Below are 26867 nucleotides of genomic sequence, written 5' to 3' on the forward strand. Positions count from 1 at the left end.
ATTGTCACTATAGCATTTGATGCTATACAATAAGAGACAGCGTTTCTGATAACTAGGTGATGCTAAATGCTAGGGCAGCAGTTGGCAGAAAGCTGACACAGATTGTCATCCACTTGAGCGCTTGCGATGAACATTTATAGAGTATCTTCTAGCCTCTTGGGGTCCACCCTGACTTTATAGGACATTTCAGGCATTAATATGCAATCTTCTTTCATGTTACATTTGTGTCCACGTACCCAGGGCTGATAATCTGAACCAACATACAAAATCCATGTAGCACTATTTTGAATAATTTTCTAAATTGTTTTATTCCAACTATCGATTTTGTGTTGTTTACACTGTTATTTTTTTTTCTTGGATTCATGTCCTCCTCCATTACCTCTGTGCCCCTCCCTCCAAAAAAAGGGGCAACCTCTGCATCCTGATGAAGCCCTCTACTACATTTGAAAACTTTTAGCAAGTCAACTTAAATTAATAGCTTTGAATTCTAATTTTCGAAAATCTATTTATCTGCCAGATATGGCATCTATTAAACTGAATAAAATTCAATTACAGAAGGCCAATTATAGGTTCCCGTACACGTTGGCCTGAAAGTGGTCAGAACCGAAGATTTCTGCTGATACCCTGATATTTGATTCAACAGTAAATGATGGATTCAGACAACAAATTGACATGATCTGAATGAGATTAATTCTGCAATTTACAATTAGACCAAATATCATTCCTTTCAATAAGGATTTATCACAAATACTTTAATAAAATGTTATTATTGCTAAAAAAAAAAAAAATTAAATCCCTTTCAGAACAACCAGCAGAAATCCCTGATATGTTAGCCTTTATAGAGCAGTTTTCCCTATTTAAGACCTCACCCTTGTTTTTTTTTCCCCTTTAATTAAAAAAGGATCCGGATTTTGCCATGTTGTGTCTGCAGATTAAAATAAAATTGGGGAAGAACCAAAGATTGGCCATGACTAGGAGGAAATCAGATTCTGTCTGGGTCAGAGTTAAAGAGGCCTATCAAAATCAAAAGGCAAAGAGGGGTCTGAAAATCCAAGTGTTGGCGCAATAATGGCCATATCCAGGGTTATGTTGTGAGAATGGTCAGAACACAAGATGATGGCAATGTATAAAGCTCACCAGAGTAGTGTCCAAGAAGTCTACAGGGGCTGAGGGAAAGAGTTGGCTGCCAAACCTGTCTCCCTGCTTGGCTCATCAGCCAGACCACTTATTTGGCCCTGGGCACCGCCACTAGCAACACCCAGCGTGTGTCACTGCTGGCTCAGAGAAGAGTGGTGGTCTGTCTGACATGAGCATTGCAGAAGAGCAGGGCTTAGTGGTCATTCCTACAAGGGGTGGATGTGCTGCGTGACCTTTTCCATTCATAGTGTAGTAGACGGAGGCTATGCTGCTTGTTTTAGTAATCTGACAGCTGACATTGTGCATCTCCTTCCAGTGTTCAGTAAAATCTTTGCCTCAGGTAACATATGTTGTAAAGAAGGAGTTTGAATGCGAAAACATAATTTAGAGTGGGCTCAAAAAGTGATTTACTTATTATGTTGGAGGAAATCAAGTTTCTATTTTTTCTTTGTTTTCATCGGTGTTGTGCTAACCAGTTTGCTGTCCCCATCGATCATCTGTCCTTACTGGACATTATACAGTGGAAACGTGGTGTGTGCAGTGTCCACATTTCTGCACCGAGACTGGAAATCAGACATTTGAAGTTTCTGTGGACAGACAGAAGATGATATGCTTACATAACTGAATTATGTAATCGTACCAAGGCTTCTCCGATGCTGTCATCATTCATCTGCAAGGCCTACATTTCCTGCAGCAATAATGAAAGGTGACAACATGCGGAGTGTGGATTGGTCTGCTGAAAATTACCCAAGACTTGACTATGATTTTATTATACAACTGGACTGCTTTCTTATCTGCCATACTATGAGTCTGTGCAAGGAGCCATTTATTTAGTGCTAAGTTTACTTTGGGAGAGACATTCCTGACCTAACAAAATTAGAATGTGTCCCTACCTCTAAATACATGGCTTCCGACCCAAGCTGTATTACCACTGCCTACAGATCCCTCTGATAAACAGCTAATAATATAAAAGAATGTATCTGTCAAAAGTAAATGGAGAAATGCCTACTCCTTCATGCTTCACTGTCTATCCAGATCATTGTTGGAGAAGGCAGGGGATTCTTTCTGTTTGGGAGCCATGTTTAGCTTGGCCACTCCCTCCTTGCCCCAATTTCCTGCCTTGCCGATGGCAGTTTTTTAGGGTGGCATGAAGTAGAGCCCAAGCGTTACCCATTGTAGCTCATTATTTTTTGATGTAGTAGACTTAGATGTGGATCTTATACCAATGTTTGCTATTGGGTTCTCTTTGACCTTTTAGTTCATCTCTCTTCATCACCCTTGTTTAATTCAGATCTTGCTAATATTAATTTCAGTGAATGACTAAAACCTCATAGAAATAGAGTTCAGTGAACGTGTAATGGAGATGGTCATTTCTCGTAGCTGCAGACACCTTTTGTACATAACATTGTCTCATAAAATGGATAGCTCAAGACGGTAATCTTGTCATTGACTCAGTCTAAATTACTTTCCTCATACGCACTAAGCCTCGTATTATGCATTATCTTCTGTGTAGTATTAAGTACTTATTTGTAAAATCAGCCATGCCACATTCCTTGTGTTTATGATTATCATCACATATCATGGCTAGCCACTGTAGTGTAATCTCACATCCTTCTTTAGTTTCTATCTCTAGGCAGACTCGATCATCTAGCAGTTCTACGCCTACATGAATGACTGTACTGAATATGGTCCTTTTGCCAAAAAAATGGCAATCTATATCCAAAGTCAACAAAAATAAGATGCACAACAGTTAACCACAAAGGGAGATTAAGACCATGACCAGGGGACAGAGAACAAATCAATAAAGTGCAAGAATGTCCAGTAAATATATTTGCTCTTTATGCATTAGAGGTTACTTATCTTTGCTCATATAACAGGTAATGCCTTTGTACAACAGTGGATAGTAAGGTATCTAGACCTAGTATGCCGATAATATAACAAGTAGGTAATATGATCTATATCAGTGGATGATGAGAAGTATAGGCAAGTAACTTCATATAGTTAATTTTATACCCATTAGTAATCAGTGCACTATAGATGAGGTGATTTAAATGTATTAGTAATTTACCTGGAAAGGGGAAGCACAGAGTCTCCACTGCCGCTCTGGGTTTTGACAGTGCTGCAGCCAATCCTTGATTGTAGCAGCTTGGGCAGGGCCTCTCAGTGTTCGGCTGCATCCTCTCGACAGGATGCCATTGCTATAGACAATAAGGGTATGTGCACACGTTGCGGATTTGGCCCTGCGGATCCGCAGCAGATTCTCCTTCAGTGTACTGTACCGTTTTATCCAATGGAATTTAAAAAACGCTGTGCACATGCTGCGGAAAATTCCACGCAGAAACGCAGCGGATTTGAATCTACAGCATGTCAATTCTTTGTGCGGATTCCGCAGCGTTTTTGCATCTCTTCCATTATAGGAATATGCAGGTGTAAAAACACAGGTGAAAGCCGCAATGAATCCGCAGATCATTTTACCTGCGGATTCAGCAGATTCAGCGCGGAAAAATCCACACAGGTATCCGCAACGTATGCACATACCCTTACAGGCACCAGAAGCATCCGCAAATGAACAGTGCTAGATGAGATGTGGAAAGGGCAAGTGAAGTGCTGTGTGCTTTTTTTTTTTTTTTTTTTTCTCTTGGGGGGGCTAAGGGGCAAGGGTTTTCTGAATTGAAAAAAAACCCCTTTAATAATAATAAAAATGTCCAACCCTTGTATGCGTCCATGAAGTGCTCCAGAAGATGTTAGCCCTATAAGAATATAAATTATCATTTGTGGAAGGTGTTTGCGGTTACTGCCTCTAGCAGGCATTGCCATGCATTGTGCTCATTTTCTCCACAAGACATTGCAACTCCCCATATCTGCAGGGCCGGGATTAGGATCGTCCATTTCATGGGATCAGTACATAGGACGACATCACAGCACTGCTGGTTGAGTCTCCTGACTCTTAAGGTACTGTCACACTTAGCGATGTACCAGCGATCCCGACCAGCGATATGACGCGGTCAGGATTGCTGGTACATCGCTAAGTGGTCGCTAGTGAGCTGCCAGACAGGCAGATCTCACCAGCGACATCGCTGGGGACGGGGATCGCTACTTACCTGTCACACTAGGCGATCCTGCGTCCTCGTCGTCACAGCAGGAAGCAGACGACGAGAAACGGTCCAGGACGTTCTCGCGCGATCTGCGATAACCAGCGGGGGAGCCGGTCGTAGGTAAGTATCAGACACAGCGATATCGCTAGCAATATCACTATAACGTCACAAGTTATAGCGATATTGCTAGCGATATCGCTTAGTGTGACATGCCCTTTAAAGGGAATCTGTCACCCCTTTTTTGAGATATCATATAATGATATCATTCAATTGTGTGTCACATAAGGATTCTCTTTTGCTTCCCCCTGACCCCACACCTTTCATGCATAAATACCTTTTAGGTTCAGATGTATGTAAACTGCCGCTGTCCGGTCCGCTGGGCGGGGCTTATTCAACTGCTCCGCTCTCCCTGTTTTGCTCTACGTATTTCTTCTTGTGTAGAGCAAGACAGGGGGGGGCAGTTGAATAAACCCGCCCAGGGGACCGGAGAGCGGCAGTTTGAATACATCTGAACCAATATAAAAAAGGTATTTATGCATGAAAGGTGTGGGGTCAGGGGGAAGCAAAAGAGAATCCTTATGTGACACACAATTGAATGATATCATTATATGATATCTCAAAAAAGGGATGACAGATTCCCTTTAATGAGAGCATAGAACTGGGGCAGTTTCTTTTAATGCAACGCTTGCCAGACCTCATCCTCACTGTCCCCATTGGAGCTCACACCCTACATTTCCATTTTAAATTTGCAATAATGCTTATTTATGCTGCAGATTTCAAATCTACAGAGCAGGTCAATTTACACCGTGTATATTGTCTGTAGCGTGCACGTGACATTTCTTAAAATCATATACATATCGCTGCAACTGTAGTACACAGTGATTTTTTTTCCTTTATAGAAAATGTGCTGTTTGCTTCTTCCTGTGGGAATGTGCCTTAAGAGTTTATTATCACATGGCAGACTGGATGCAGAAATTTCTGCAACCGTGATCCTTTCCATTTACTGACAAAGTTTGGTTTGGGAGGTAACACCGATTTCTGCAAGCCATGAAGTGGAGAATCGCCGAAATTTCTGCAGCAAATCAGCCCGTGAATGATTCTTTACAGCTTGTTATTTAACCTTAGAAAGTCTTCAGTGCCTCCTTAGTCTAGGAAAGTATTCCAAAGAAGCCCAGATCTTTCACTGACCTAGGAACTAGTGTTTGTCTGGGAAAAGAAAAGGTTATGGATAAATGGCGTGGGTGGAGAACGTACAATGTGTTCCTGCCCTCCAGCAAAAAGCTGAAACAAGGCCAAGTACATTGACACTATTCCAGCTTGTTGAAGGATGGGCATTTATTTTTATCCGACAAGTACTGATGAATCAGAGACCGGCTTAATTATTACAGTTATGTATATTTCACTCTGGTGTTTCAGAGAAAACATACATGAGAAACATGAAAATAGAATGACTTCTGCCCAAGCTCTCCTAGACTGGTCGCTCTCTCCATATGTGTGTGACCAGTATACATATTTCATTGGTTTCTGGCCACTGTTTTGTTAAACATACATGACAAATGGTATTCGTGATTCATGTGAGTTTCCTTACCTAGCTATTTAAAACACTTATTGGCTACTCAACCCCATTGATTCATATACCAACAAAATAAACACTCCAGAGATATTTGGATAAATTGGCCACAGCAGCCTTTTATTAAACATATAACATAACATTTTAATCGCAACGTCCCAGAAGGGGTGGTCCTCGAAGCCCCAAACCATAAAACTCAGATTTGATATTCCCAACTTGGTCCCCAGGTCGAGTCTTGCCTCTAGCCGCTAAGCACCAGCTCAGAGACACATATCATCTCACCTGGCCAGTTTCCATTACCATTAAGCATGGCTCCACTTTAATCCCTTCCGCGGGATAATTCAATTACCCGTCCACTTGAATCCACCCAGGGGGGAGTCCAGGACCTCTTGAGATCTTCCCCCCTTAACCGCTATTTACCAGCACCATCAACTTCGAGGACCTTCCCCCCCATGCCACCAACATAAATGCTCTGATCCCTCAAACATTTATGTCCCTCCACACTTCCGAGCCTCTTTTTAATGCCCTCTGGTGCCATCAAACGCCACGTATTGAAACCGGCCCTGTTTAGGCGGATCTCAAATTCCAAATCCGTGTGGAGCACCACAACCTCCCCATTCCTTGCCATGAAAGACGGGACACTGCTTTATTCACCTTAATCCCAGCTTTGTTCACTCACTGAACAGACCTCGCTCCATGCCACACCTTTTCGAAAGCGATATCATACCCTACCACCAAAACCTAGGAGACATAGCCATAGCTGCAACATATCAAACTTCATGTTCTTAATCACGTCCCTGTAGGACCTTTTCCAAAAACCAATCTTTCCCAGATGTATTGCCAGTACGTCTGAAGCTTGGGCCCAAGCAAACAAATCTTTGAAATTCGGAGCGTAACTGTTTCCAAACCACCTTCTAATCCACTGTGAGACAGCCAGATTCCTTGGCACCCCAGCTGCCACCTATCTAGGCAGACCACTGCCCTTAATGCTGCCCAGAAGACAAATAAACGTCCCATAATCCACCAGCGCATTTATCCATACTTAAACAAAATCAGCGCTGGACCAACATACTATTGGAACCTCACAGACTCCCAACGACCGATCCTCTTCGTCACTTCCTAGCATAAGCCTCTCCTGACTGTCTCTATGGCTGTTCCCATCCGAAGTTAATGCCCATTGTAATCCTCAGAAAGGATAACTTCCTAGTCCAAACACCTCTTTTTATTGCCTCAAATTGAAAATGTGACAGAAAATAACCGTCCTTAAGTATCAATAACAGGGCACCCAACACGCCCATTATCCACAGAAATAACTCTTCATATAAATCTACTTAACATATAAGGAGAACTAACCACATCAAACAACCTTACCTTGCAACCTTTGCCTACGACATCTGTTTTGAAAATGTGACAGAAACAAACTGTTTTTTATGTACCAATAACAGGGCACCCAACGTGCCAATTATACACAGAAAGAACTCTTCCTATTAATCCACTAGACATATAAGGAGAACCAACCACTTTAAACAACATTATTTTGCAACCTTTGCCTTCGACATCCATTTTGGAAGTACGGATAAATGTCGTCCCCCTGTTTTCAAACCCGTTAGCATCTCATTTCCGCAGCTCTCCTTCCCGAAATCTAGAAGGACTGACTAACTCCCTCAATTGAAAAGAAAAACCCAAAATAAGGTTGCCGGGAAAGTGCCCTGAAAAGGAGGTAACTCCCGTGAAGAGGAACAGACATCCACTAGCTGATTGCCAAAATCAGCAAATACATGATAAGACACCCGTCAACTCTCGTCCCATACCCTCAGACTAGAAGGATTTTTGCTGAATCCTAAATACCCCTGAACTTAAAATTCAAAAGCTATATCCGACGTTAATTTATTCAATTTAGGAACAGACCAACTCTTCTCCCGACTATACCCAACCAATAACACCGAATTGCTCTCCACCTCCAGCCCTTTGTCCAGTGCCGACCTCCAATCCTCCCAATTACCACATGCCTAAACATATTATTATGTCCACATACATTAAAGACCTAGACAATAAATCCCTTACTGCCATTACTGCCCGATGGAAAGTTCCAAAACTCCACCGGACACATCCACCTTGTTAAACTCGCTCCCACTGTGGACCAGAAAAAGCTTCAAGAATAGGGTAACTCACGCCACGCCCAACCTCAGCTGATAACCACAAGTCAAATTAGGCCCAGCCAAACCAAATGCTTTAACACCCTGGCCAACGGCCGCTCGGGAGGAGATAAGAAATTTTAGGGGCCTCTCCTCCCAAACCTTTGAAATCGAAACAAAACCGAATCTTCCACCCTGAAAAGAACTCTATTAACCTACAATGATAATTCCACAATGATTGGGAATACCTGACACTAAACCCGATTATACGCCAGACCATTACTAAACCAAACCTTTTGCCCTGACTCTACCAAACACACAAACTGAAATGTCCAAACCGTAACCATGCTGATCCATCAAGCCAACAAAGGGACCTAAATCCACCAGTGCAATCCAAATGGACCTGCTATTATACAACTCTCTTTTGAGGCAAACAGATGTGTAGACACTGTCGCCATAGATAGCCGACGGCAGAACGCTTTGCCCAACGGCATAAACTTACAGGCAAAATTAGCTTGTCCAGTAGAGATTGAACCTCACGCAACGTCACCATCTACAAATCACTAACCCGACTCGCTTCAGCTTTCATGTCAACCATCATTTTAACCGGTGACCTGCCGTCCAACGCAAATTGTATCAATTTGATACCCAAGAAAACTCAATACTGTCACAGGATCCACCGTATTTTGGGCCGCTAAAGGGACCAAAACTTCCAGGCCATGCTCTCCATTGTCCCTAATAGAATGAACAATCAGGATCCTGCACCAAACCAGTGACCAAAAATTCATCCAATTAATGAATACAGGAATTGAAAGCGAACATCTCTGTAAGCGACCATTCCAAAACAAACCAAGCGTCACAAGAATATGAACATGAAAGGGGACACCCCATGAGTAGACAATGATCAACAAAGAGACCCAATCCCCAAAAACAGCCCAACAAATGCATACTATCCGTTTTGGCCCAGTTCCCTTTCAACACGACCGTACCCAATCCATAGCAGCAACAAAAGAAGTGTACAACACCAAACCCAACTGAGGGTAGATGCAGTCAGTTACCGATGACCTTTAGTTAAAGAATTGTGATGAATTTCTTAGAATGTACTAGGCCCCTCCATTTACCACCACACAAATCAATGAAACTCTCAAATTATTGAAGGGGAGCCTATTTAAACAGTCCAGCCCTTTTAGCCAAAGCCAAATCTTTATATAATTGTTTAGAAAGCAAAGACCACTTCAAGTTTCGGTAGACAACCGAATTTTAACGTCAATAAGAGGAATCCTGAAAACCGTCCCTAAAACCCTCTCTTACCCGTGGGCTGCCGTCTTATTAAGACACCTATTTATGAAGCCTCTCTTCCCGACACAATGACCTCGACCCTTTTTTTTTTTTTTTTTTTATTCCATCATTACCCCCTTTGCTTTCTTTCCATGAAACACTTTTCCACCCCATGACCTAATAAACACGGCCCTTTCTCCATTGCCACCAAGTATCCTGACCGCTACAAAGTCCCGGTGAACACAGGAAGCGATTGTTTCCTATGCCCCAGCCTAACCGGGGCACTTATCCTGCCTGGCCGCATGGCTTTTCACTGTCACAACTACTCAATATATTTAGCCTAAAAACCTAACCAATCACATTCATGTAACCACAAATCCAGAGCAGTTCTCCAGTGACCTTTCATAAATAATGATAGCTAGTATAGCGGATAACTGTACCCATTTGAGAAGATTCTGCAATTTAAACAAACCCTCCTTTTATCCTCACCTCACCTTGTCCAAATTAAAACGTTCCACTTGAAGCAATGAAAAATATCTCAACATATTGTTCTTTCCAAATCGTGTCCCCTACCTCATGTTTCAAGTGTACCCCCAAAGTCCCCTCAAACACAAACCTCACCCTTAGCATAATCATCTGATAGCAATGCATCCACTCTTTCCTCCCCTCCTGCCTTCACTAATGGGCTACACTTCATGCCGAACTGGATGTATGTATCTCACCCACTCATATCGCCTTAAAAAACACCTATCCTTAGCACTACCCAGCGTTGCTGCGGAAGGTGCTACCCTGCCTTGAGGGGTCCCGGATCCCCATAACCCGTAGTGGTCCCAGATCCCCATAACCTGACTAAATCCCGTATGGATCCCAGATCCCTTTAACCGGACAAAATTCCTTAGCCCATGCAAAATAAACATCATGTCTCCGCTAGCCCCCTTAATAAAACAACATTTCTAACCCATACACTCATAAAAGGCTAGCAAAGGGTTAAGAGTAAGGAAAAATGATCAGTCTCACCTGGGTGCTGTGATCCCAGCAGCCGCAAATCCTGAATCTGGTTGAATCGATTCGTGCTGGTCCCCGAAATGTTGCTGGTGATTGATCTGAAGCCTGCATGTTCCATCAGGCTCCCCCTTGCTCTTTGCCCCCAGGCCAGCCTGACAATGCCCACAATCTTGTTGAAGCGCCGCCTTTGACGTTGAATGGGCGGTGCCCTCACTGAGGGGCCTGCGAACCAGGCCCCGTCCTCTCACCATATCCTCCTGACCACGCCGAGCGGATCTGCCACCCGACAGGGCGTCCGCCGCACCCAGACTGTAAGCCTTCTGTGACGATGTAGAGAGGGAGGTGGATTCCTCCTGGATCTCGTAACGTGAGCTGCCGACTTACAGCTCACACCCTGAGCCGGAGGGTCCCAGTAGGGGCTCCTGATGCGGTGCTGAACCAGAAGGGGACCTGCGGACTAAGGTATGCCAGAGAATTAGCTCTCTGCGGCCGACGTTCATCCTGCAGTGCCTGAGGTGACCGATCACCGCTCCCTGTAGCAAGCCTTGGAAGGCAGCTTGCATCCAGCTAGCACGCAGCGAATCCTCAGCATACCTCAGTTGTTGGAGCATTGTTTCCACCTCCATAATTAAGGTTCTAAAGACGAGACCCCACAGCTTCTTGTCACTATGTGGGGGGAACCTAAAATGGTTGCCACACTAAGATGGACACTGTCTTATAATGATAACTTGTACACCACCTCTGACCCTGCCTCCCCCTCATCCCAGCACTAGCCCCCACCTTATTCACATACATTAACCCCGTAATACCATCCTAATCCCTAACTCCTGCTCACTGTATTCCCACTCAACTCTGTCATGTCGGCCTCCTTTTTCAGGCCTGCGGCCCAGTACGGCCTGGCCTCTCTTGATTGCAATATCAGATCTGCTCTCTGAATCATATGCCCCTCATGGCTCAGACAGCATAAACCAGCGGACTGGTTCTCATGTAGATGGAACGCCATACTCTGAGCCTCTTGAGTTCAAAGACTGGCTGCTGGGTGAGCCGCATGTCAGTGCAACAGCCGATTCCAGACACCGGAAGAAGTGGCTAGACTTTAACTGAAAGGGAACTACCTTCTTTTTTTTTTAATTCTTTTTTTATTTTTATATAGCGCTAACATATTCCGCAGAGCTTTACAGTTTGCACAACCCCATTTTAATGATCGTTTGGCCCAATACAGTTTTGTGTTGGCTTGTGTAAGGCTAGTTTCACACTAGCGTTTTGGAGCGCAGGGGGCGCAGGCCGTGCGCAGTATGCGTTTGGCGGCGCATGCGCCTTTTTGACGGTGCGCCGACGCAACCAAACTGCAGCAGGTTGCGTTTGGCGCAGGTCGGCGCACCGTCAAAAGGACGCATGCGCCGCCAAACGCAGACTGTGCGCAGACTGCGCACGGCCTGCGCCCTCTGTGATGAAGATAGGGGGCGCAGGGCGCATGCAGCGACATGCGCCGGTGGGCGGAGCTACCGGCGGGGGCGTGACAGGGGTGGGGCTTAGCGGCGGCCGTGCGCAGGCCGTCGCTGCACTCCAAAACGCTAGTGTGAAACTAGCCTAAAAGGGACATCAAATGCAGGGCTGTGGAGTCCTTATCCATTTTGGTGGAATCCTAAAATATATAATAAATTGGGTACAGTAGTACAATGCAGGAAGGGCTGTAAATGTTTTCATAAGAATTTGAGAAAGTTCTGAAATGTCCTCTAAATGTCTGTTCTGTTCCTGATCTGAGAATCTCGGTTTTTAGTTGAGATGAATCTGTGCTGCACGTTATGTACATGCTCAGGCAGGGCTGTGGAGTCCGAGTCCGAAGTCAGAGAAATTAAGGAGTCGGAGGTTTGGCTTACCGACTCCACAGCACTGATCAAATGAATTACCTGTTATATCACCAATCAGTGCTAATTTTATGGAGAAACCTCCCCTTTAGCTGTCAAAATTATAATACTTTAGTAATTCCGCAGAGTTTGTTTTTTATATAACTATCTTATAATTCTATGCTTCATGTCTTATTTTGAATTAAATAAAGAATAACAAAAATTCAGAAAAGAAAAAAAAATTGAACACAAATGTTATTTTAGATGACTGGTTTGGACAACGTGCCGCGCCATATGTTGTGACGGGACAAGGGGGTGTGTAGAATAAAATCCTGTATGTACTGGCATGGCTGACACAGCCGGTTGGGAGCAGACAGCTTGCTTGTATACGGTTACATTCCAGAGCTCGGTGACCCTGGCAGATGCACCGTCTCATATTAGGCTCAAGGACTGTCAGTTAAAAAAAAAAAAAAAAAAAGTCTTGCTCGGCAACACAATGGGCGGGTTCAACGCCACTGAGCCTTAAAACGCTGGGTTACGAGAAGTGTACTCGAATCTTATTGTTTGCAGGTTAGAAGCATTCTCCCATGGGGTGGGAGCACAAACATATAACTGAGCAGTTGGTTGCTATGACTTTTCAGTCCATTCCCCGTCCTGGGCTCTAAAAGTGACCTTGGATGTCTGGTGCCTGCTGTAGGGAACAGCTGCGGTATTCTTAGACTACAAGAGAAGCACAACACTTGCTGCGTCCATCTAGTGATAGCGTGGGAACATCACCGCTCGTGGATTCATGCCCATGTGTATGTATGCAGTCACTTTATTGTGTTATGTAATGAGATTATATTAACATTGCACTGCTGTCACCCATTACCTTTTGTTTTACTGCCACATGCATCCCGTTAGGCCTCTTGAGCAGCAGTGAATCATCCTTGGATGTTACATTAGCTTGTCTCTTACATAAGTTGTCATGCCCGGACATGTGAGGATAATTTTCCTTGCGTATCGTGTCTATGTAAAAGACCAGTAAAAAAAAATGACTTGCTATGCGTCTGTGTAAATAGGCATTTCCAGGTCCAGAAATCTTACTCTACTGTATAAGTCTTTACTGTTTTTGATATTGAATATTCATTTGTTTTCAATGCAAAGTAACATTCTAGTGACCTATATGATATACCGTACTTGTCCAGCCATACTATGTTTCCTTTCCTTCTGTAAAACCAGATGCCAGGCAAGCTACTCCACCAGTAGGTGGCATTCTGGACTTGATGTAGACCCCACTGCGGTGTCACACTACTTTCTTGTTTGCTACTTATTATGTGCAGTGTACAGAAATTCTTGTGATACTAGATCATTTAGAGGTTTGATAAATGAACAAGTCTCCGTTGTTGTCCTTTATTTTATGCATGTATGAAATGCATACTAATTTCCTTTTGTTTTCCACAGCTCTCAAGAAGATGAACGGCCCATGTCTCCATTCTTTATGAGGTAGGACTGCTCTGTTTGCTATAATCGCTTTTTCATTGAATAGTTTATACCTTTTGACATGCAAAGAAAATTTCCATTTCCACTTGTGTACATGGTGTCATATATTGTATAATATCAGACCACTGGGTAGCAATGGATATTCCTAGTCTCTTAAAGAGGGGTTGTCCAGGACTTTAACATTGATGGCCCAGCCATAGGGTAGGTCATCAGTGTCTGATAGGTGGGCCCCCAAAAATCAACTATTCACAACACAGCTCTGTCAGCGGAATAGTAGTGACCGCAGCCGGGTACTGCTCATCCGCCCTTATTTATTCAAATAGAGTTATGGGAAAACCTCAAAGGAATAAAGCACATAGGGTACATAACTAAGGATCAAAAATAAGTTAAACGCGTTGTGCGCAGGTAATTATGTTATGTGCTTACATGGACAGACAATGAGGACATAATTGGTAAACTAAGTATAAAAAACGAAGGAAAACCGAAAACAACAGTCCAAGAATGCAATTGAATAACTCACTTTATTATACAAATAAAATAGACCAATGTGGTAAAGGTGAGAAAATACCAGAAGAAATGGGACACATCACAAGGGAGTATGGCAATATGTACACCAAAAAATAAAAAATTGTTAAAAAAACAATTTGGTAAAAAAGTAATTGATTACTGAATAAATAGGTGAATACAAGTTAGCAGCAAAAAAAATGTAACAAATACAAAAAATTCAAACCAAATGAGGATTGAAGCTGTGACTCTGTGCAAAATAGCAAAATATAAAGTGCAGGAGATTGCAATAAAAAAATTAATACATATAATGCTGCTATTTTCCCACCTTTACCACATTGGTCTATTTTATTTGTATAATAAAGTGAATTATTCAATTCAATTCTTGGACTGTTTTCATTTTTTTTTTTTTTTATATTATTCAAATAGAGGCCTGATAAGCGGCACCCAGTCATGGCCACTATACTGTTGATGGAGCTGTGCTGTGCAGCTCTGCAACTGAGCAGTTTTGGCCTCCGCAGGAGATAGCTGGTTAAAAGGGATCCTTAGTGTGACACCCCCTCCGATCAGACATTAATGGCCTATCCAAATGATGGGCCATCCATAATAAAGTCCTGTACAACCCCTTCAAATGGAATTTGTCAGTAAGAGCAACTCTCCCAAACAGCATATAGGGGCATACAGGTCTTTGAAATGTAAATCCCTCGCCCCTTTTATATTTTCTATCTGTTGCTGCCAAAGCATTTAACGAGCCTCCGACTGTCCAGGTTGTTTCCTTGCCTATCACAAGTCTCTAAAGAGAACCATGCTAGATGGGGAATCAAAAAATGGAGGCGGAGGCTCCTAAAGTGCTGCGTCACACTGAGAACCATTAACCCTTAATTTGTATATGAATGGAAACACTTTCCTCAGGAGTACAGCAACAGATGGAAGATATAAAGGTCAATGAATTTACAGTTCTTAGACCTGCATGCCCATATGTACAGTTTTGGAGTGTGGTGCTAGATGATCTCTCTACCAGATACCCTTTAAAGACTCACCAGAGTTGGTTTTATTGGAAGCCAAGTTAACATACATGTATTTGGCAGGAAGGCGGTAAAATGGGTTGTTGGAGAAAATGCAAACATAATGTGTTGCCTTTTTTGCTTGCATACTTTGGCCCTCCAGACATTTGTGCGGTACACTGAGCCACAATGTTACCTCAGTCACACTGAGTACAGGTGACCAGCAAGAAGCTGCTGTCAAGATATTAATTTCTTTGATGTTTATTAGAGAGAAATAACTAGTGCACTGCCTTATGAAGAATGTACATGTAATGATGTTATGCCATAGTGCTTAAGTAGAGGTGGAAATATGGTGCCATACCTACTCCTTTATTCTGCAAGGCTGCGTTCATGCTTCCAGTTACAGTTCCTTGGTCTGGTTCTGCGTTCATTAGCAAAACAGATCGGTTCCGTTGCTGATGCAACTGGAAGCAAGGGGCACTATTGATTATTATGGGATCTGTCTGGTTTCCGATCTAAAAACTGACGCAAAGAGGAATCCGGATGGACCTAGATGTACTATTCTACGGGTACCTCTGCTCCCTGTTACATCGGCTGTGCAACTGATCTGTTGTTTTACATTATTCCGTTTGTTCCATTTTTAGGAACAGACAATCAGAATATCAAATGGAAGGTTGAACTTGGCCTTAGACCTTTCATTTGATCAGCAGAGACAGATTTTTGTGTCACCTAGCTATAGAAGTCTCCTTCCTCAAAAGTCAGAGGTAAGGAACACCACTTTTGGCCACATAATCGGCGCTGTGGATAATGTAATTCATATGACAGGACATTATCTACGTGCCCAAATTAGGAAGGAACTTTCCTCAGTGGCACAAATGATCTCCAAATAATTTTGCAGTCCTTGTAATGGATAGTGACGGAATAGGCCAGCAGGTATTAGTGGGTGCAACCCTCCTGTAAGGCAGCTGCTCGAGTATGAGACATAAGATATGTGCCCAGCGAGCAGTCTGATGTCACAACCTGCCGTCCTTTATACAGTGGGGAAAAAAAGTATTTAGTCAGTCAGCAATAGTGCAAGTTCCACCACTTAAAAAGATGAGAGGCGTCTGTAATTTACATCATAGGTAGACCTCAACTATGGGAGACAAACTGAGAAAAAAAAATCCAGAAAATCACATTATCTGTTTTTTTTTTTCATTTTAGTTGCATAATATGGTGGAAAATAAGTATTTGGTCAGAAACAAGCAATCAAGATTTCTGGCTCTCACAGACCTGTAACTTCTTCTTTAAGAGTCTCCTCTTTCCTCCACTCATTACCTGTAGTAATGGCACCTGTTTAAACTTGTTATCAGTATAAAAAGACACCTGTGCACACCCTCAAACAGTCTGACTCCAAACTCCACTATGGTGAAGACCAAAGAGCTGTCAAAGGACACCAGAAACAAAATTGTAGCCCTGCACCAGGCTGGGAAGACTGAATCTGCAATAGCCAACCAGCTTGGAGTGAAGAAATCAACTGTGGGAGCAATAATTAGAAAATGGAAGACATACAAGACCACTGATAATCTCCCTCGATCTGGTGCTCCACGCAAAATCCCACCCCGTGGGGTCAGAATGATCACAAGAACGGTGAGCAAAAATCCCAGAACCACGCGGGGGGGACCTAGTGAATGAACTGCAGAGAGCTGGGACCAATGTAACAAGGCCTACCATAAGTAACACTACGCCACCATGGACTCAGATCCTGCAGTGCCAGACGTGTCCCACTGCTTAAGCCTGTACATGTCCGGGCCCGTCTGAAGTTTGCTAGAGAGCATTTGGATGATCCAGAGGAGTTTTGGGAGAATGTCCTATGGTCTGATGAAACCAAACTGGAACTGTTTGGTAGAAACACAACTTGTCGTGTTTGGAGGAAAAAGAATACTGAGTTGCATCCATCAAACACCATACCTACTGTAAAGCATGGTGGTGGAAACATCATGCTTTGGGGCTGTTTCTCTGCAAAGGGGCCAGGACGACTGATCCGGGTACATGAAAGAATGAATGGGGCCATGTATCGTGAGATTTTGAGTGCAAACCTCCTTCCATCAGCAAGGGCATTGAAGATGAAACGTGGCTGGGTCTTTCAACATGACAATGATCCAAAGCACACCGCCAGGGCAACGAAGGAGTGGCTTCGTAAGAAGCATTTCAAGGTCCTTGAGTGGCCAGATCTCAACCCTATAGAAAACCTTTGGAGGGAGTTGAAAGTCCGTGTTGCCAAGCGAAGAGCCAAAAACATCACTGCTCTAGAGGAGATCTGCATGGAGGAATGGGCCAACATACCAACAACAGTGTGTGGCAACCTTGTGAAGACTTACAGAAAACGTTTGACCTCTGTCATTGCCAACAAAGGATATATCACAAAGTATTGAGATGAAATTTTGTTTCTGACCAAATACTTATTTTCCACCATAATATGCAAATAAAATGAAAAAAAAAAACAGACAATGTGATTTTCTGGATTTTTTTTTCTCAGTTTGTCTCCCATAGTTGAGGTCTACCTATGATGTAAATTACAGACGCCTCTCATCTTTTTAAGTGGTGGAACTTGCACTATTGCTGACTGACTAAATACTTTTTTTCCCCACTGTAACTGCTTATAAATGTTATCGGGAGTCCATTATGTAAGGACATTCTCAGATGGAGTAGTCATAGGTACACAGAAACAGGCCCCACATTTGCTGGCTGTATGCTCTTTAGTAGATGACATTCCAGGAGGATGACAATCAGATGATTACCAGACTCCGTCATGCCCCAGTCATAGTCCTAAAACGATAAGTATAGGTGATTCTTGGCCTGTGTAGACCTCTGTTACTGTGATTCCTAGCATGTAACTTGTGTTACTGCGGCACAGGGACCTCTGCCTTCCACCACGTTTTTATAAAATATACTGGTTAATCATGGGATGAGTGAAGATTGATAAAATGATATGGAGCGTGACACATTACATTCATGTGTGCGACTGAAGCTGACCATTGGGAAAGTCATCCGTGTTCACTACCTGAGATGTGAAAAATGCAATGTTTGTGTATTAGTTTCTTTAGGCTCATGTTTACTGTGTGGCTATGGCTTTATTGCCTGTTCAGACATCTTATATAAGTACAAGCTCTCAGAACCACTAGGGTAGCACCGTGGGTTTGGTGTCTAGTTTTGGCCTGTGCAGGCTGCTGGCGTGGCGGTCTATCCAGATTTTCAGCCTCTTTCAGTAGCTATCCTCCTGGCCAATATGGACAGAGTCCCCTTTTTCTGCTGTATTCTTTTCTTTCTTCACTCCTGAGTACTGGAGCTGATTCCAGGTCACCTTCTGGTTATTAATTGAGTTACACCAAAGTTTATATTTGCTTTTTGGTGATCTGCAGGTTTTCCAAGTGAGTTTACCTTCTCTTATTTACAATGTTGCCAGTCACGTTTTTAAAGCACGTTTTGTTCCCAGCCTTATCATGGTTAGCTACTTCACACTGGCTGCTGGTTAATGATTCACTTTTTTTGGCCATACCAGTTATTTTTTTCTTTTTTTTTATGAAGCCTAATATTGTAGATCAGTATTGATTATCAATTCTCCTCCCTGCCCAGTGGGCTGTCAGTCAAGCAGAGGAAGGTGGGGCTAAGTGGGACATAGAGCCAGGAAGGCAGTGGCTTGGGAAGGGCTTTGACGCTCTCAAAGCACCTAAACCTCATGTCCACATGAATTTAAACTGTAATTTTGAATTCATGGAGAAACAGAATGCATAAGCGAAGTTATAGCTCATATTATTTTTCAGAGAGCAATACGACCATAAACAGTTTGGAGGGGATTCCCTATGTCACCTATCCATAAAATGGATGATAAATGTTTGATTGATCAGTATCCCTACTTGAACCCTGTTCATAACTGCTGCCTGACCCAATGGGGCTAATGGAAAGTGCTGTTTCTTTTAACTGCTAAGGCTCTGAAGGAATCTGCAGTGTTTGAGCATTATAATCTAATAGCCCCGATCTTTCTTCCCCCAATTCTTCCTAAACAATTGCTTCATCTGGGTGGGACACCACCCTCACCTGCCACATAATCCTCAAATACATGAAGGCTGGATGGGTCTACCAGACTTGCAGTCATACTGCCTTGTAACTTGCTTATGTGGGTGGGTTCTGAACAAACAGGAAGCCCCTCACTGCCACATGTTGGCATTGAGGCAAGGGCCAAAGAGATATCCCTCAAACACCTCCAGTGGGTTTTTCCCACCGTAAGACACATATACCCCATTTCCCAAGGTATGAATATTGCATGCCATGTTTACCATATTCCCCAAATCCCTCCCAGACAATTCACACCCATGGCCCTATACATTTTACCAGTGCTAGGTGCCCCTCATAGCCCAGAAGATTCTCTACTTCATTCAAATGAGAGGCCCATCAGAGAAGTATTTGCCAACAAATCACATCTGTGTTGTTATCAGCTTACAACCCTCACGTACTCTAGAACATCATAACTTCCTACAATGTACAAGACTCCAAACCTTCTGCCCCACTTTTCCAATGTATACCTTTCAATAACGGATCCCTCTTTGTTAGACAAATTTCTGTAGTTTACATCAACTTCCACCAAACATCTCTCTAAAACGTATTCTGACTTCATCCTTAATAATTCACCAAATAAAGCGAGTTTTATAATTGCCTGGGAGAATGAACGTTCACCCCTATTGAAATCTTCATTACGCATTGCAGCTTGGCAAACCCTACCAGTGTGCAAATCACATTTGTGGTCACGTGATGACTGCTGGATCTGAATCCTAACTGTGTACATAACACACTGTTAGGATTTGGCAAGCTGGAGCACTTGCCAAATATGTCACCAGTGGTAGACAACCTAACCCCTTTTAACTTGTTTAGGAGACTAGGCGGAAGGGTAATCACACAGTCGTACCAGCAGATAGATATGTTACTGATTCTAGCTGCCTATTTGATGTCCGGATGCATCCCAGTATTGATATCAGAGCATGAAGAAATAACATGCAGGATGGAAGCTGGGAATGAAGTTGGAGGCAAAAGAGAAGCGCATACTGTGACAATCAGGTTGGGTTGCAGAAATAGAAAAAAATACTGAGAGTGCTTCTTTGAAAGTCACCAGTTTAGATAATCTTATACCACATGGTGTCAGAAAAGGACAGATACAGGTATTTACTGAGCTCAGTGGTGGTAGTAAGGTTTAGGGTTTTCTGTTAAGATACACATAATGTTGTTCACAGTGAATTATTAATCACAAATTGAGCTCTATGGTTGTATTATTGTGTCTCATTAGGTATAATCACCATTTTGTCCTAAAATAAATAACCATTTGGAAAATGTTTAACTTTTGGAAGGTTATTGTAACAGTAACCTCATGTCATGGAATCCATACAGAACCATTAGACAGTGTTGTTTCTCATTTCCCTGTAACTATTAGCATAAAATGTGTTCAAATTGGTTCTATCACTGCGGCTGCCACATGCAGACAAAACTACACCTTCATGCAGTGGCTAGTGGCTACCAAATCCAGACAAAATTCAACCTTCATGTGGTGGCTAATGGCTACCACATTCAGACCAAACTCCACCTGCATGCGGTGGTTAGTGGTTACCACATGCAGACAAAAAACTTTGCAGCATTGAGAATCTCTCCCCCCATGTGCTCACCCACCTATCTACTCTCTTTCCCCATGTGCTGCTGACTTCTCCCATCTGTGCTCTCTTCTTTGACCTGTCTACCCCATGTGCTATCCCCCTTGTCAGCTGTCTCTCCTTCCTGTGCTGTGTTCTCCCCTCATGTGCTGTCCCTTTTGAGCTGTCTCCCCCCTGTGCTCTGTCTCTCACCCCTGTGTCTGACCGTGTACAGATCATACCACAGCTCCCGGGCAGGGGAGGAAGCAAAAGATAATACTGACATTACAGCAGGAGATCGCAGAGGATACATTTTGTGAGGTAAAATATTGTTTAAAAACAGTCAGTGAAATATTTTACCTCACAAAATGAATCCTCTGTAATCCCCTGCTGTAATGTCAGTATTGTCTTTTCCTTCCTCCCCTGCCCAGGAGATGTGGTATGCTCCGTACACAGTCAGACACAGACAATTTTTAAAAGGAACTTTCGTTCTTGGGAAACCCCTTTAATGTGACCGGCTTCCTCTGCCTGTAGACACGTCACGCATCTGCCGCTGGGATCAGCCGAATGATTCACTAGCCTGCACAGAATTCAGGCAGGTGCAGTGCGACGGTGGTACCGCGCAAGAGGCTCCGTGAGTTTGTGTGTGTGTGGTGCGTACAGCGTATAGAGTGTGTGTGGTGCGACGATGTTCCGCTGGTGGGACCGCGCAACAGGTTGGTACCAGCAGCAGTTTCCATATTGAGACACCCATCACTTGGGTGTCCCAATATGGCAGTTGGTGAACTTCCTCCGCTTGGAATTCTGGGATACGGTGACATCTGGACAGAACAGGAAATGAAAACATTACAAGGCAATTATATAAATAGATGGTTATTTCTATAGGGAGACAGGTTTATGCCACTGCTCAACCACGTCTGCAGCCCTGTGGGAACAAATGATTGGAGATGTTAAAGTCCCATACGTATATGATGCTTGCCATTGAATCTGTGTGCTCCGCCATGTTTATCTGATATATTGCTAGCTATGGAATCAGGTTTTTTTGAGGATGGTTAAAAGCCATTATTGAAGTCGCATGCCTATATTTTGCGGGTGTTAGGGGTAATACTGAGCTTGACCATTGGCTTATAATGTCTATGGTTAGTTAAAAGGTTTCATCTTTACCATTTCGAAGTTTCTGGGCAACATTGTAACAGTATGCAAACAAGAGAAAAGTATTATTGAGCTGACATATGCGCCTCAAGAAGGATGATTGCTGGACACAAATAGTGTTTTATCTGAAATCCAGTGGAAATGTAGCAAAACAATATGTCCTTTATGTCCTAAGAATGTTGTCACTTATGTGCCAACGCCATAGCATTAACACATAAACTGTAAGGAAAATCTCCTTAGTTATTGTGGCAAAATTAAACCATTAATAAGATTATCCAAATTACAATCAGTCTTTGTTTGCACAATACCGCAAACCAACTGGTGCAAAAATAAGTTGTATGACTCCTATCTACCGTATGACTAAATAGCTAGGAAAATAGTGCAGCATGTCGCTCGTTTTTTTTCTTAGCAGAACCAATATAGTCCAAACAGTCCCTTTTATATAGGTTTCATGAATATGTAATATCTTATCAGAGAAAGCATGACTATGACCATCAATGCTATAAAAAGTCACATACTTTATTGAAAATATATTAGTCAAATATAATTCAAGGAATCCACACAATGTAAAGAAAATGGTGCAGAGCAGATTGAAACCCCAAGGAATGGAGCTATGCCTATACAATATAAATAATAACATAAACGTATATAGAAGAATATGGTAGATACTAGTTAGTGGTACCAGGGACAAGAAAATACAAAATATGCAATAAGAGGAGAAGAGGACAGGAATTCTAGTGCCACCTATTTGAAGATATAAAGCATTTAAAGGGGTTGTCCGGACTTTTCATATAATCTCAGTACATATCTGGGCTGCAGAATGGTGACAATAAGTAATTTACTTTCTGTCACTAGTTTCCCCATTTTTCTAGATATTCTGAACAGAACGTCCAAGGGGGGGTGTTATGGCATTGAAATGAGAACTAGTCGTAACCTCCTACTCTACTCCAAACATGCCCTCTATAGCAACAACTCCACCCTCCATAGCTACAGGCCTGTCCACATGAAGCAACCCTCATCACACAGTAACAAATCCTCCCCCTCTAGCAGCCTCAGTGCAGAGAGCAGACCACCCAGCTGCTCCTCCCCCAGACACAAGCTGAACAGTTATCTATGGAAAGTGAAAGTAGTGAGCAGGAGGGAAAATCGTCCTGTATTCTGGGCCACTCCATGATTACAATACATAACTCATTATCAGTAATTCCTTCCCTCACTGTCCCAGGCTGCTGGCAGCAGTAAGAACAGACTGTGTGATGGCCAGTGATAGGGGTCTGCAGCTTCTAATCTGCACAGGGGATGGCAGTCACTGATGTAATCTGTTGTGTGACAAAGCCTCTGCTGTGTGAATGAGACAGCTCTGTGTCACTGATGTCTTCACACAGCAGCAGATTTGGTGCAGTGTATGTGCGAAGCTCCACCAAACTCCCAGCAAGCTCCAGTGACCAGCACCACCCACTGCCCACTCATTGGCTGGCAGTAAACTGCACCAGCACTCATCTTTATCATCATTCCAGCATTGGAAAGAACACAGCAGTGATCCTGTATTTGTGAAAGCAGCACAATACATACATACACCCCCCAACACTTCACACTGTTACAGTTGCTGATTGGACAGGTTGCTCCCATCAGTATTTGTGTCATTAGAGACACAGTGCTCACACATACACTGCACCAAATCTGCTGCTGTGTGAAGACATCAGTGACACAGAGCTGTCTCATTCACACAGCAGAGGCTTTGTCACACAACAGATTACATCAGTAACTGCCATCCCCTGTGCAGATTAGAAGCTGCAGACCTCCATCACTGGCCATCACACAGTCTGTTCTCACTGCTGCCAGCAGCCTGGGACAGTGTGGGAAGGAATTACTGATAATGAGTTATGTATTGTAATCATGGAGTGGCCCAGAATACAGGACGATTTTCCCTCCTCACTACTTTCACTTTCCATAGATAACTGTTCAGCGTGTGTCTGGGGGAGGAGCAGCTCTCTGCAGTGAGGCTGCTGGAGGGGAAGAATTCGTTACTGTGTGATGAGGGCTGCTTCATGTGGACGGGGAGGGCCTGTAGCTATGGAGGGTGGGGTTGTTGTTATAGAGGGCATGTTTGGAGTAGAGTAGGAGGTTACGACTAGTTCTCATTTCAATGCCATAACACCCCCCCCCCCCTTGGACGTTCTGTTCAGAATATCTAGAAAACCGTGCAAACTAGTGACAGAAAGTAAATTACTTATTGTCACCATTCTGCAGCTCAGATATGTACTGAGATTATGTGAAAAGCCCGGACAACCCCTTTAAACTTAAAGTGCCTTGCCATATGACTTGGGATAAGAAACCAGACCCTCCTTTTTGCAGGCACATGTTTCGGGGTATATGCCTCTCATCAATGCAAAGCAGAAGCACTGGATGGGCTGGGTTATAGGCCTCTGACAGGTGATCTAAGAGTAAAGCTTCTCCATGTAGGGAGCTCCAAATTGGCCTAGGGAGACTTACGGTGTTTTCTAGACAGGAACACTTTTATCACTGACAACAGGGATCTTGAAAATTTGACAGTAGTGACTTATAAAGTATATCAGCATGTTTTATTATGGCTCATTGCTTATCTATTAAACTGCATCCACAGAAAACTAGAAAGCCTCTTTAGTGTAAGAAGTAGTAGACTTTTCCCATTTTCATGTGACTCAAAGTGCTAGTATGTTAATATAATGATGTGTTGTTGCCACATTTTACGTAAGGGTCCATCAACCCATTCATATGGTATTGCAAAACTTTAAGCATGTCAGATTGAACGCAGCAGCTTGAGTTCTTTAACGTCCTTATTTAACGTATAGCCTAATGTATTCCCCCGATTGCCTTATTACATATAGAGTAAATTATTAACATGACGCATTCCTAAAATAATGGAATTGTGCCATGTACTCGCTGCTTGTTACTGCCTGCTTTATTTGGTGTATAATGCGTGCAGTTCAGTGATTGGTAATAACTTGTATTCTTTTTCGATGCATATTTATAAATGGCGATAATGTCTGTTATTATGTGGTCAAGTAAGCTCAACTTTAATAATAGTGTTGAAGTCACGTAGGAATTTTTTTTGAGGGAACAGAACTCTTAGAATATCCCCGGAGATTGAACACGTCTGTCCCTTTGAGATACCACTTGTTTAGGAACTAGTCTAACCTTCATATGTTGTTGTCTTCGCGTTTCTTTTATGTAACAAGATCAGTTACGTAGTTTTCTCTGGATGATGATATTTTCATAAATAAATAAAATACACATTATAAAAAGAAAACTATATTCACTTGAAATTTGTGATGAGTAGTGGTGAGTGTGCGTGATGGGATAAGGTGTTATTCGAGCAGGCTCGTGTGCCAATAGAGCATCTTCGGCGTGCTTGAAAACTACCGTATGTCTCGTGGCTGTTCAACAGCCGCAACAAAGGCAGGGATTGCCTGTTTGTTAGGCCTGCTCGGATAGCAGAATCGAGCATAGTTTACGAGCACGCCAAAGATACTACGTTAGCACATGAGGGCGCGTGCCCAGATAACACCTTATCCCACCAAGTGCGCTCATCACTAGTAACAAGCCTTTGAAGCTATCGCCAGAAAAATTACCTTTTCTTTTGAGAGGTGGGGATCTAGCCTTCAGGTGAAAAACAGACCTTACATACATTAATGTTTTGATGCATTTAATATTAGTGAGAGCTCTCTGTGGTTTCTGTTGTTTATCTCATATGTTTGCATTTACAAAACCTACTCATCCATACACAAGAGCCCTTACGGGCCAGGCAGTAAGGTCCATTCTGCCATACTTGAATCAATGACCATCTTCCCCATAAGCAATGGTGCATTCTTTTGAAATGACAAGCTCATTTACTGCCCTGGAGTGAATCTCATTATACTAACATGGGGATGACTTCAGTGTAAAAGCAGTTTGCATGGTGTGTGTGAGGATTAGACAGAGGATCTCATTCTAATCCACTTTTGGAGATGATGCAACCATGGAATAAGGAAACAAACAAGGCTCCTTCCTCTTCACCGTCTTTCTAAGTGCTGGACTTGGCAGAACTATGTCACTTAATGCAACTCTTCTTTCTGTTTTCTTTCTCTAGTGGTCACGTGACCCAAGTCAGCACCGTCCCTGCCGGTCGAGAGTAAGTCACTAAGTTCTGTGTTTTTGTGATGAAAAACTACATGTAACAGCAGGACTGTGGTTGTCTCTGCTCCTGAACTCTGTTACTACATGTTGCAATTCATTTCTTTAAACTGCGCCTCTTTAATCCTTTAGGGTATTACATTTTTTGTATTGTTTACCTGCTCATATTTTATTTGCTATTTTTTATGTTGTTGTTTTAGCATTTGTCTAATTACGCTTTCTTATGGCATCTATCCACTTATCTCAATGGTGTGCTTCTAATATTAATTGTTTAAGCTTGTAAGATCAAATTACTCTGCAAGACAGTCTCTTAAGAAATAGTCTGTAAACTGATCACACATCACTATCAGCCCCTCTACATTAATAACATGAGCTCTTTGGGGTAGGATTCAGTATTTTGGCAGCTCCAACAATCTCTGCATTTGGCATCCACATAACTGGGATTTCTTCTGAGCACCTGGGATAGCGTTCTGTTCTCTCCATGAGATGACTTGTATACAACCATGGGGCAATATATATATATTTATTTTTTGCTAAAGAAAGCGTCAGCTATACATTTGCACCTACTACAGCATTCTTTCCACTCTTCACAGACTCTTGGAAAGAACAATCAGAACTGCTGTGGAGCAACATCTTTTTGACGTACTTGGCCCTGGAAGTCAAAGTTCAGAGGAATCGGAGTCCGGAACGTCATCACCTTCGACAAGCCTGTCTGCAAGACAGAGGAGGAGACACTTGAAAGAGCAGGATGAGAACAGGAAAAAGCCAAGAGACATGTAAGGAACCACTGGCAAATCACAATTAGGATTTTATTTAACAATATATATATATATATATATATATATATATATATAT

At 42.8% G+C, this 26867-nt stretch overlaps 1 protein-coding gene across 8 annotated transcripts in view; it reads left to right on the forward strand.

The window, feature by feature from the left end:
- The window catches only part of FAM13A (family with sequence similarity 13 member A), a 305696-nt gene that overhangs the window by 218319 nt on the left and 60510 nt on the right, over positions 1 to 26867 (forward strand). For all 8 annotated transcript variants that reach the window (XM_073590245.1, XM_073590256.1, XM_073590223.1 and 5 more), the window contains 3 exons: positions 13511 to 13552; positions 25969 to 26010; positions 26606 to 26788. In XM_073590245.1, coding sequence (XP_073446346.1) covers positions 13511 to 13552; positions 25969 to 26010; positions 26606 to 26788 — 267 coding nt within the window. The remainder of the gene's footprint in view (positions 1 to 13510; positions 13553 to 25968; positions 26011 to 26605; positions 26789 to 26867) is intronic.

This window comes from Dendrobates tinctorius, unplaced genomic scaffold, assembly GCF_039654945.1.
Source record: "Dendrobates tinctorius isolate UK_male_01 unplaced genomic scaffold, ASM3965494v1 ptg000011l, whole genome shotgun sequence".
Taxonomy (NCBI): domain Eukaryota; kingdom Metazoa; phylum Chordata; class Amphibia; order Anura; family Dendrobatidae; genus Dendrobates; species Dendrobates tinctorius.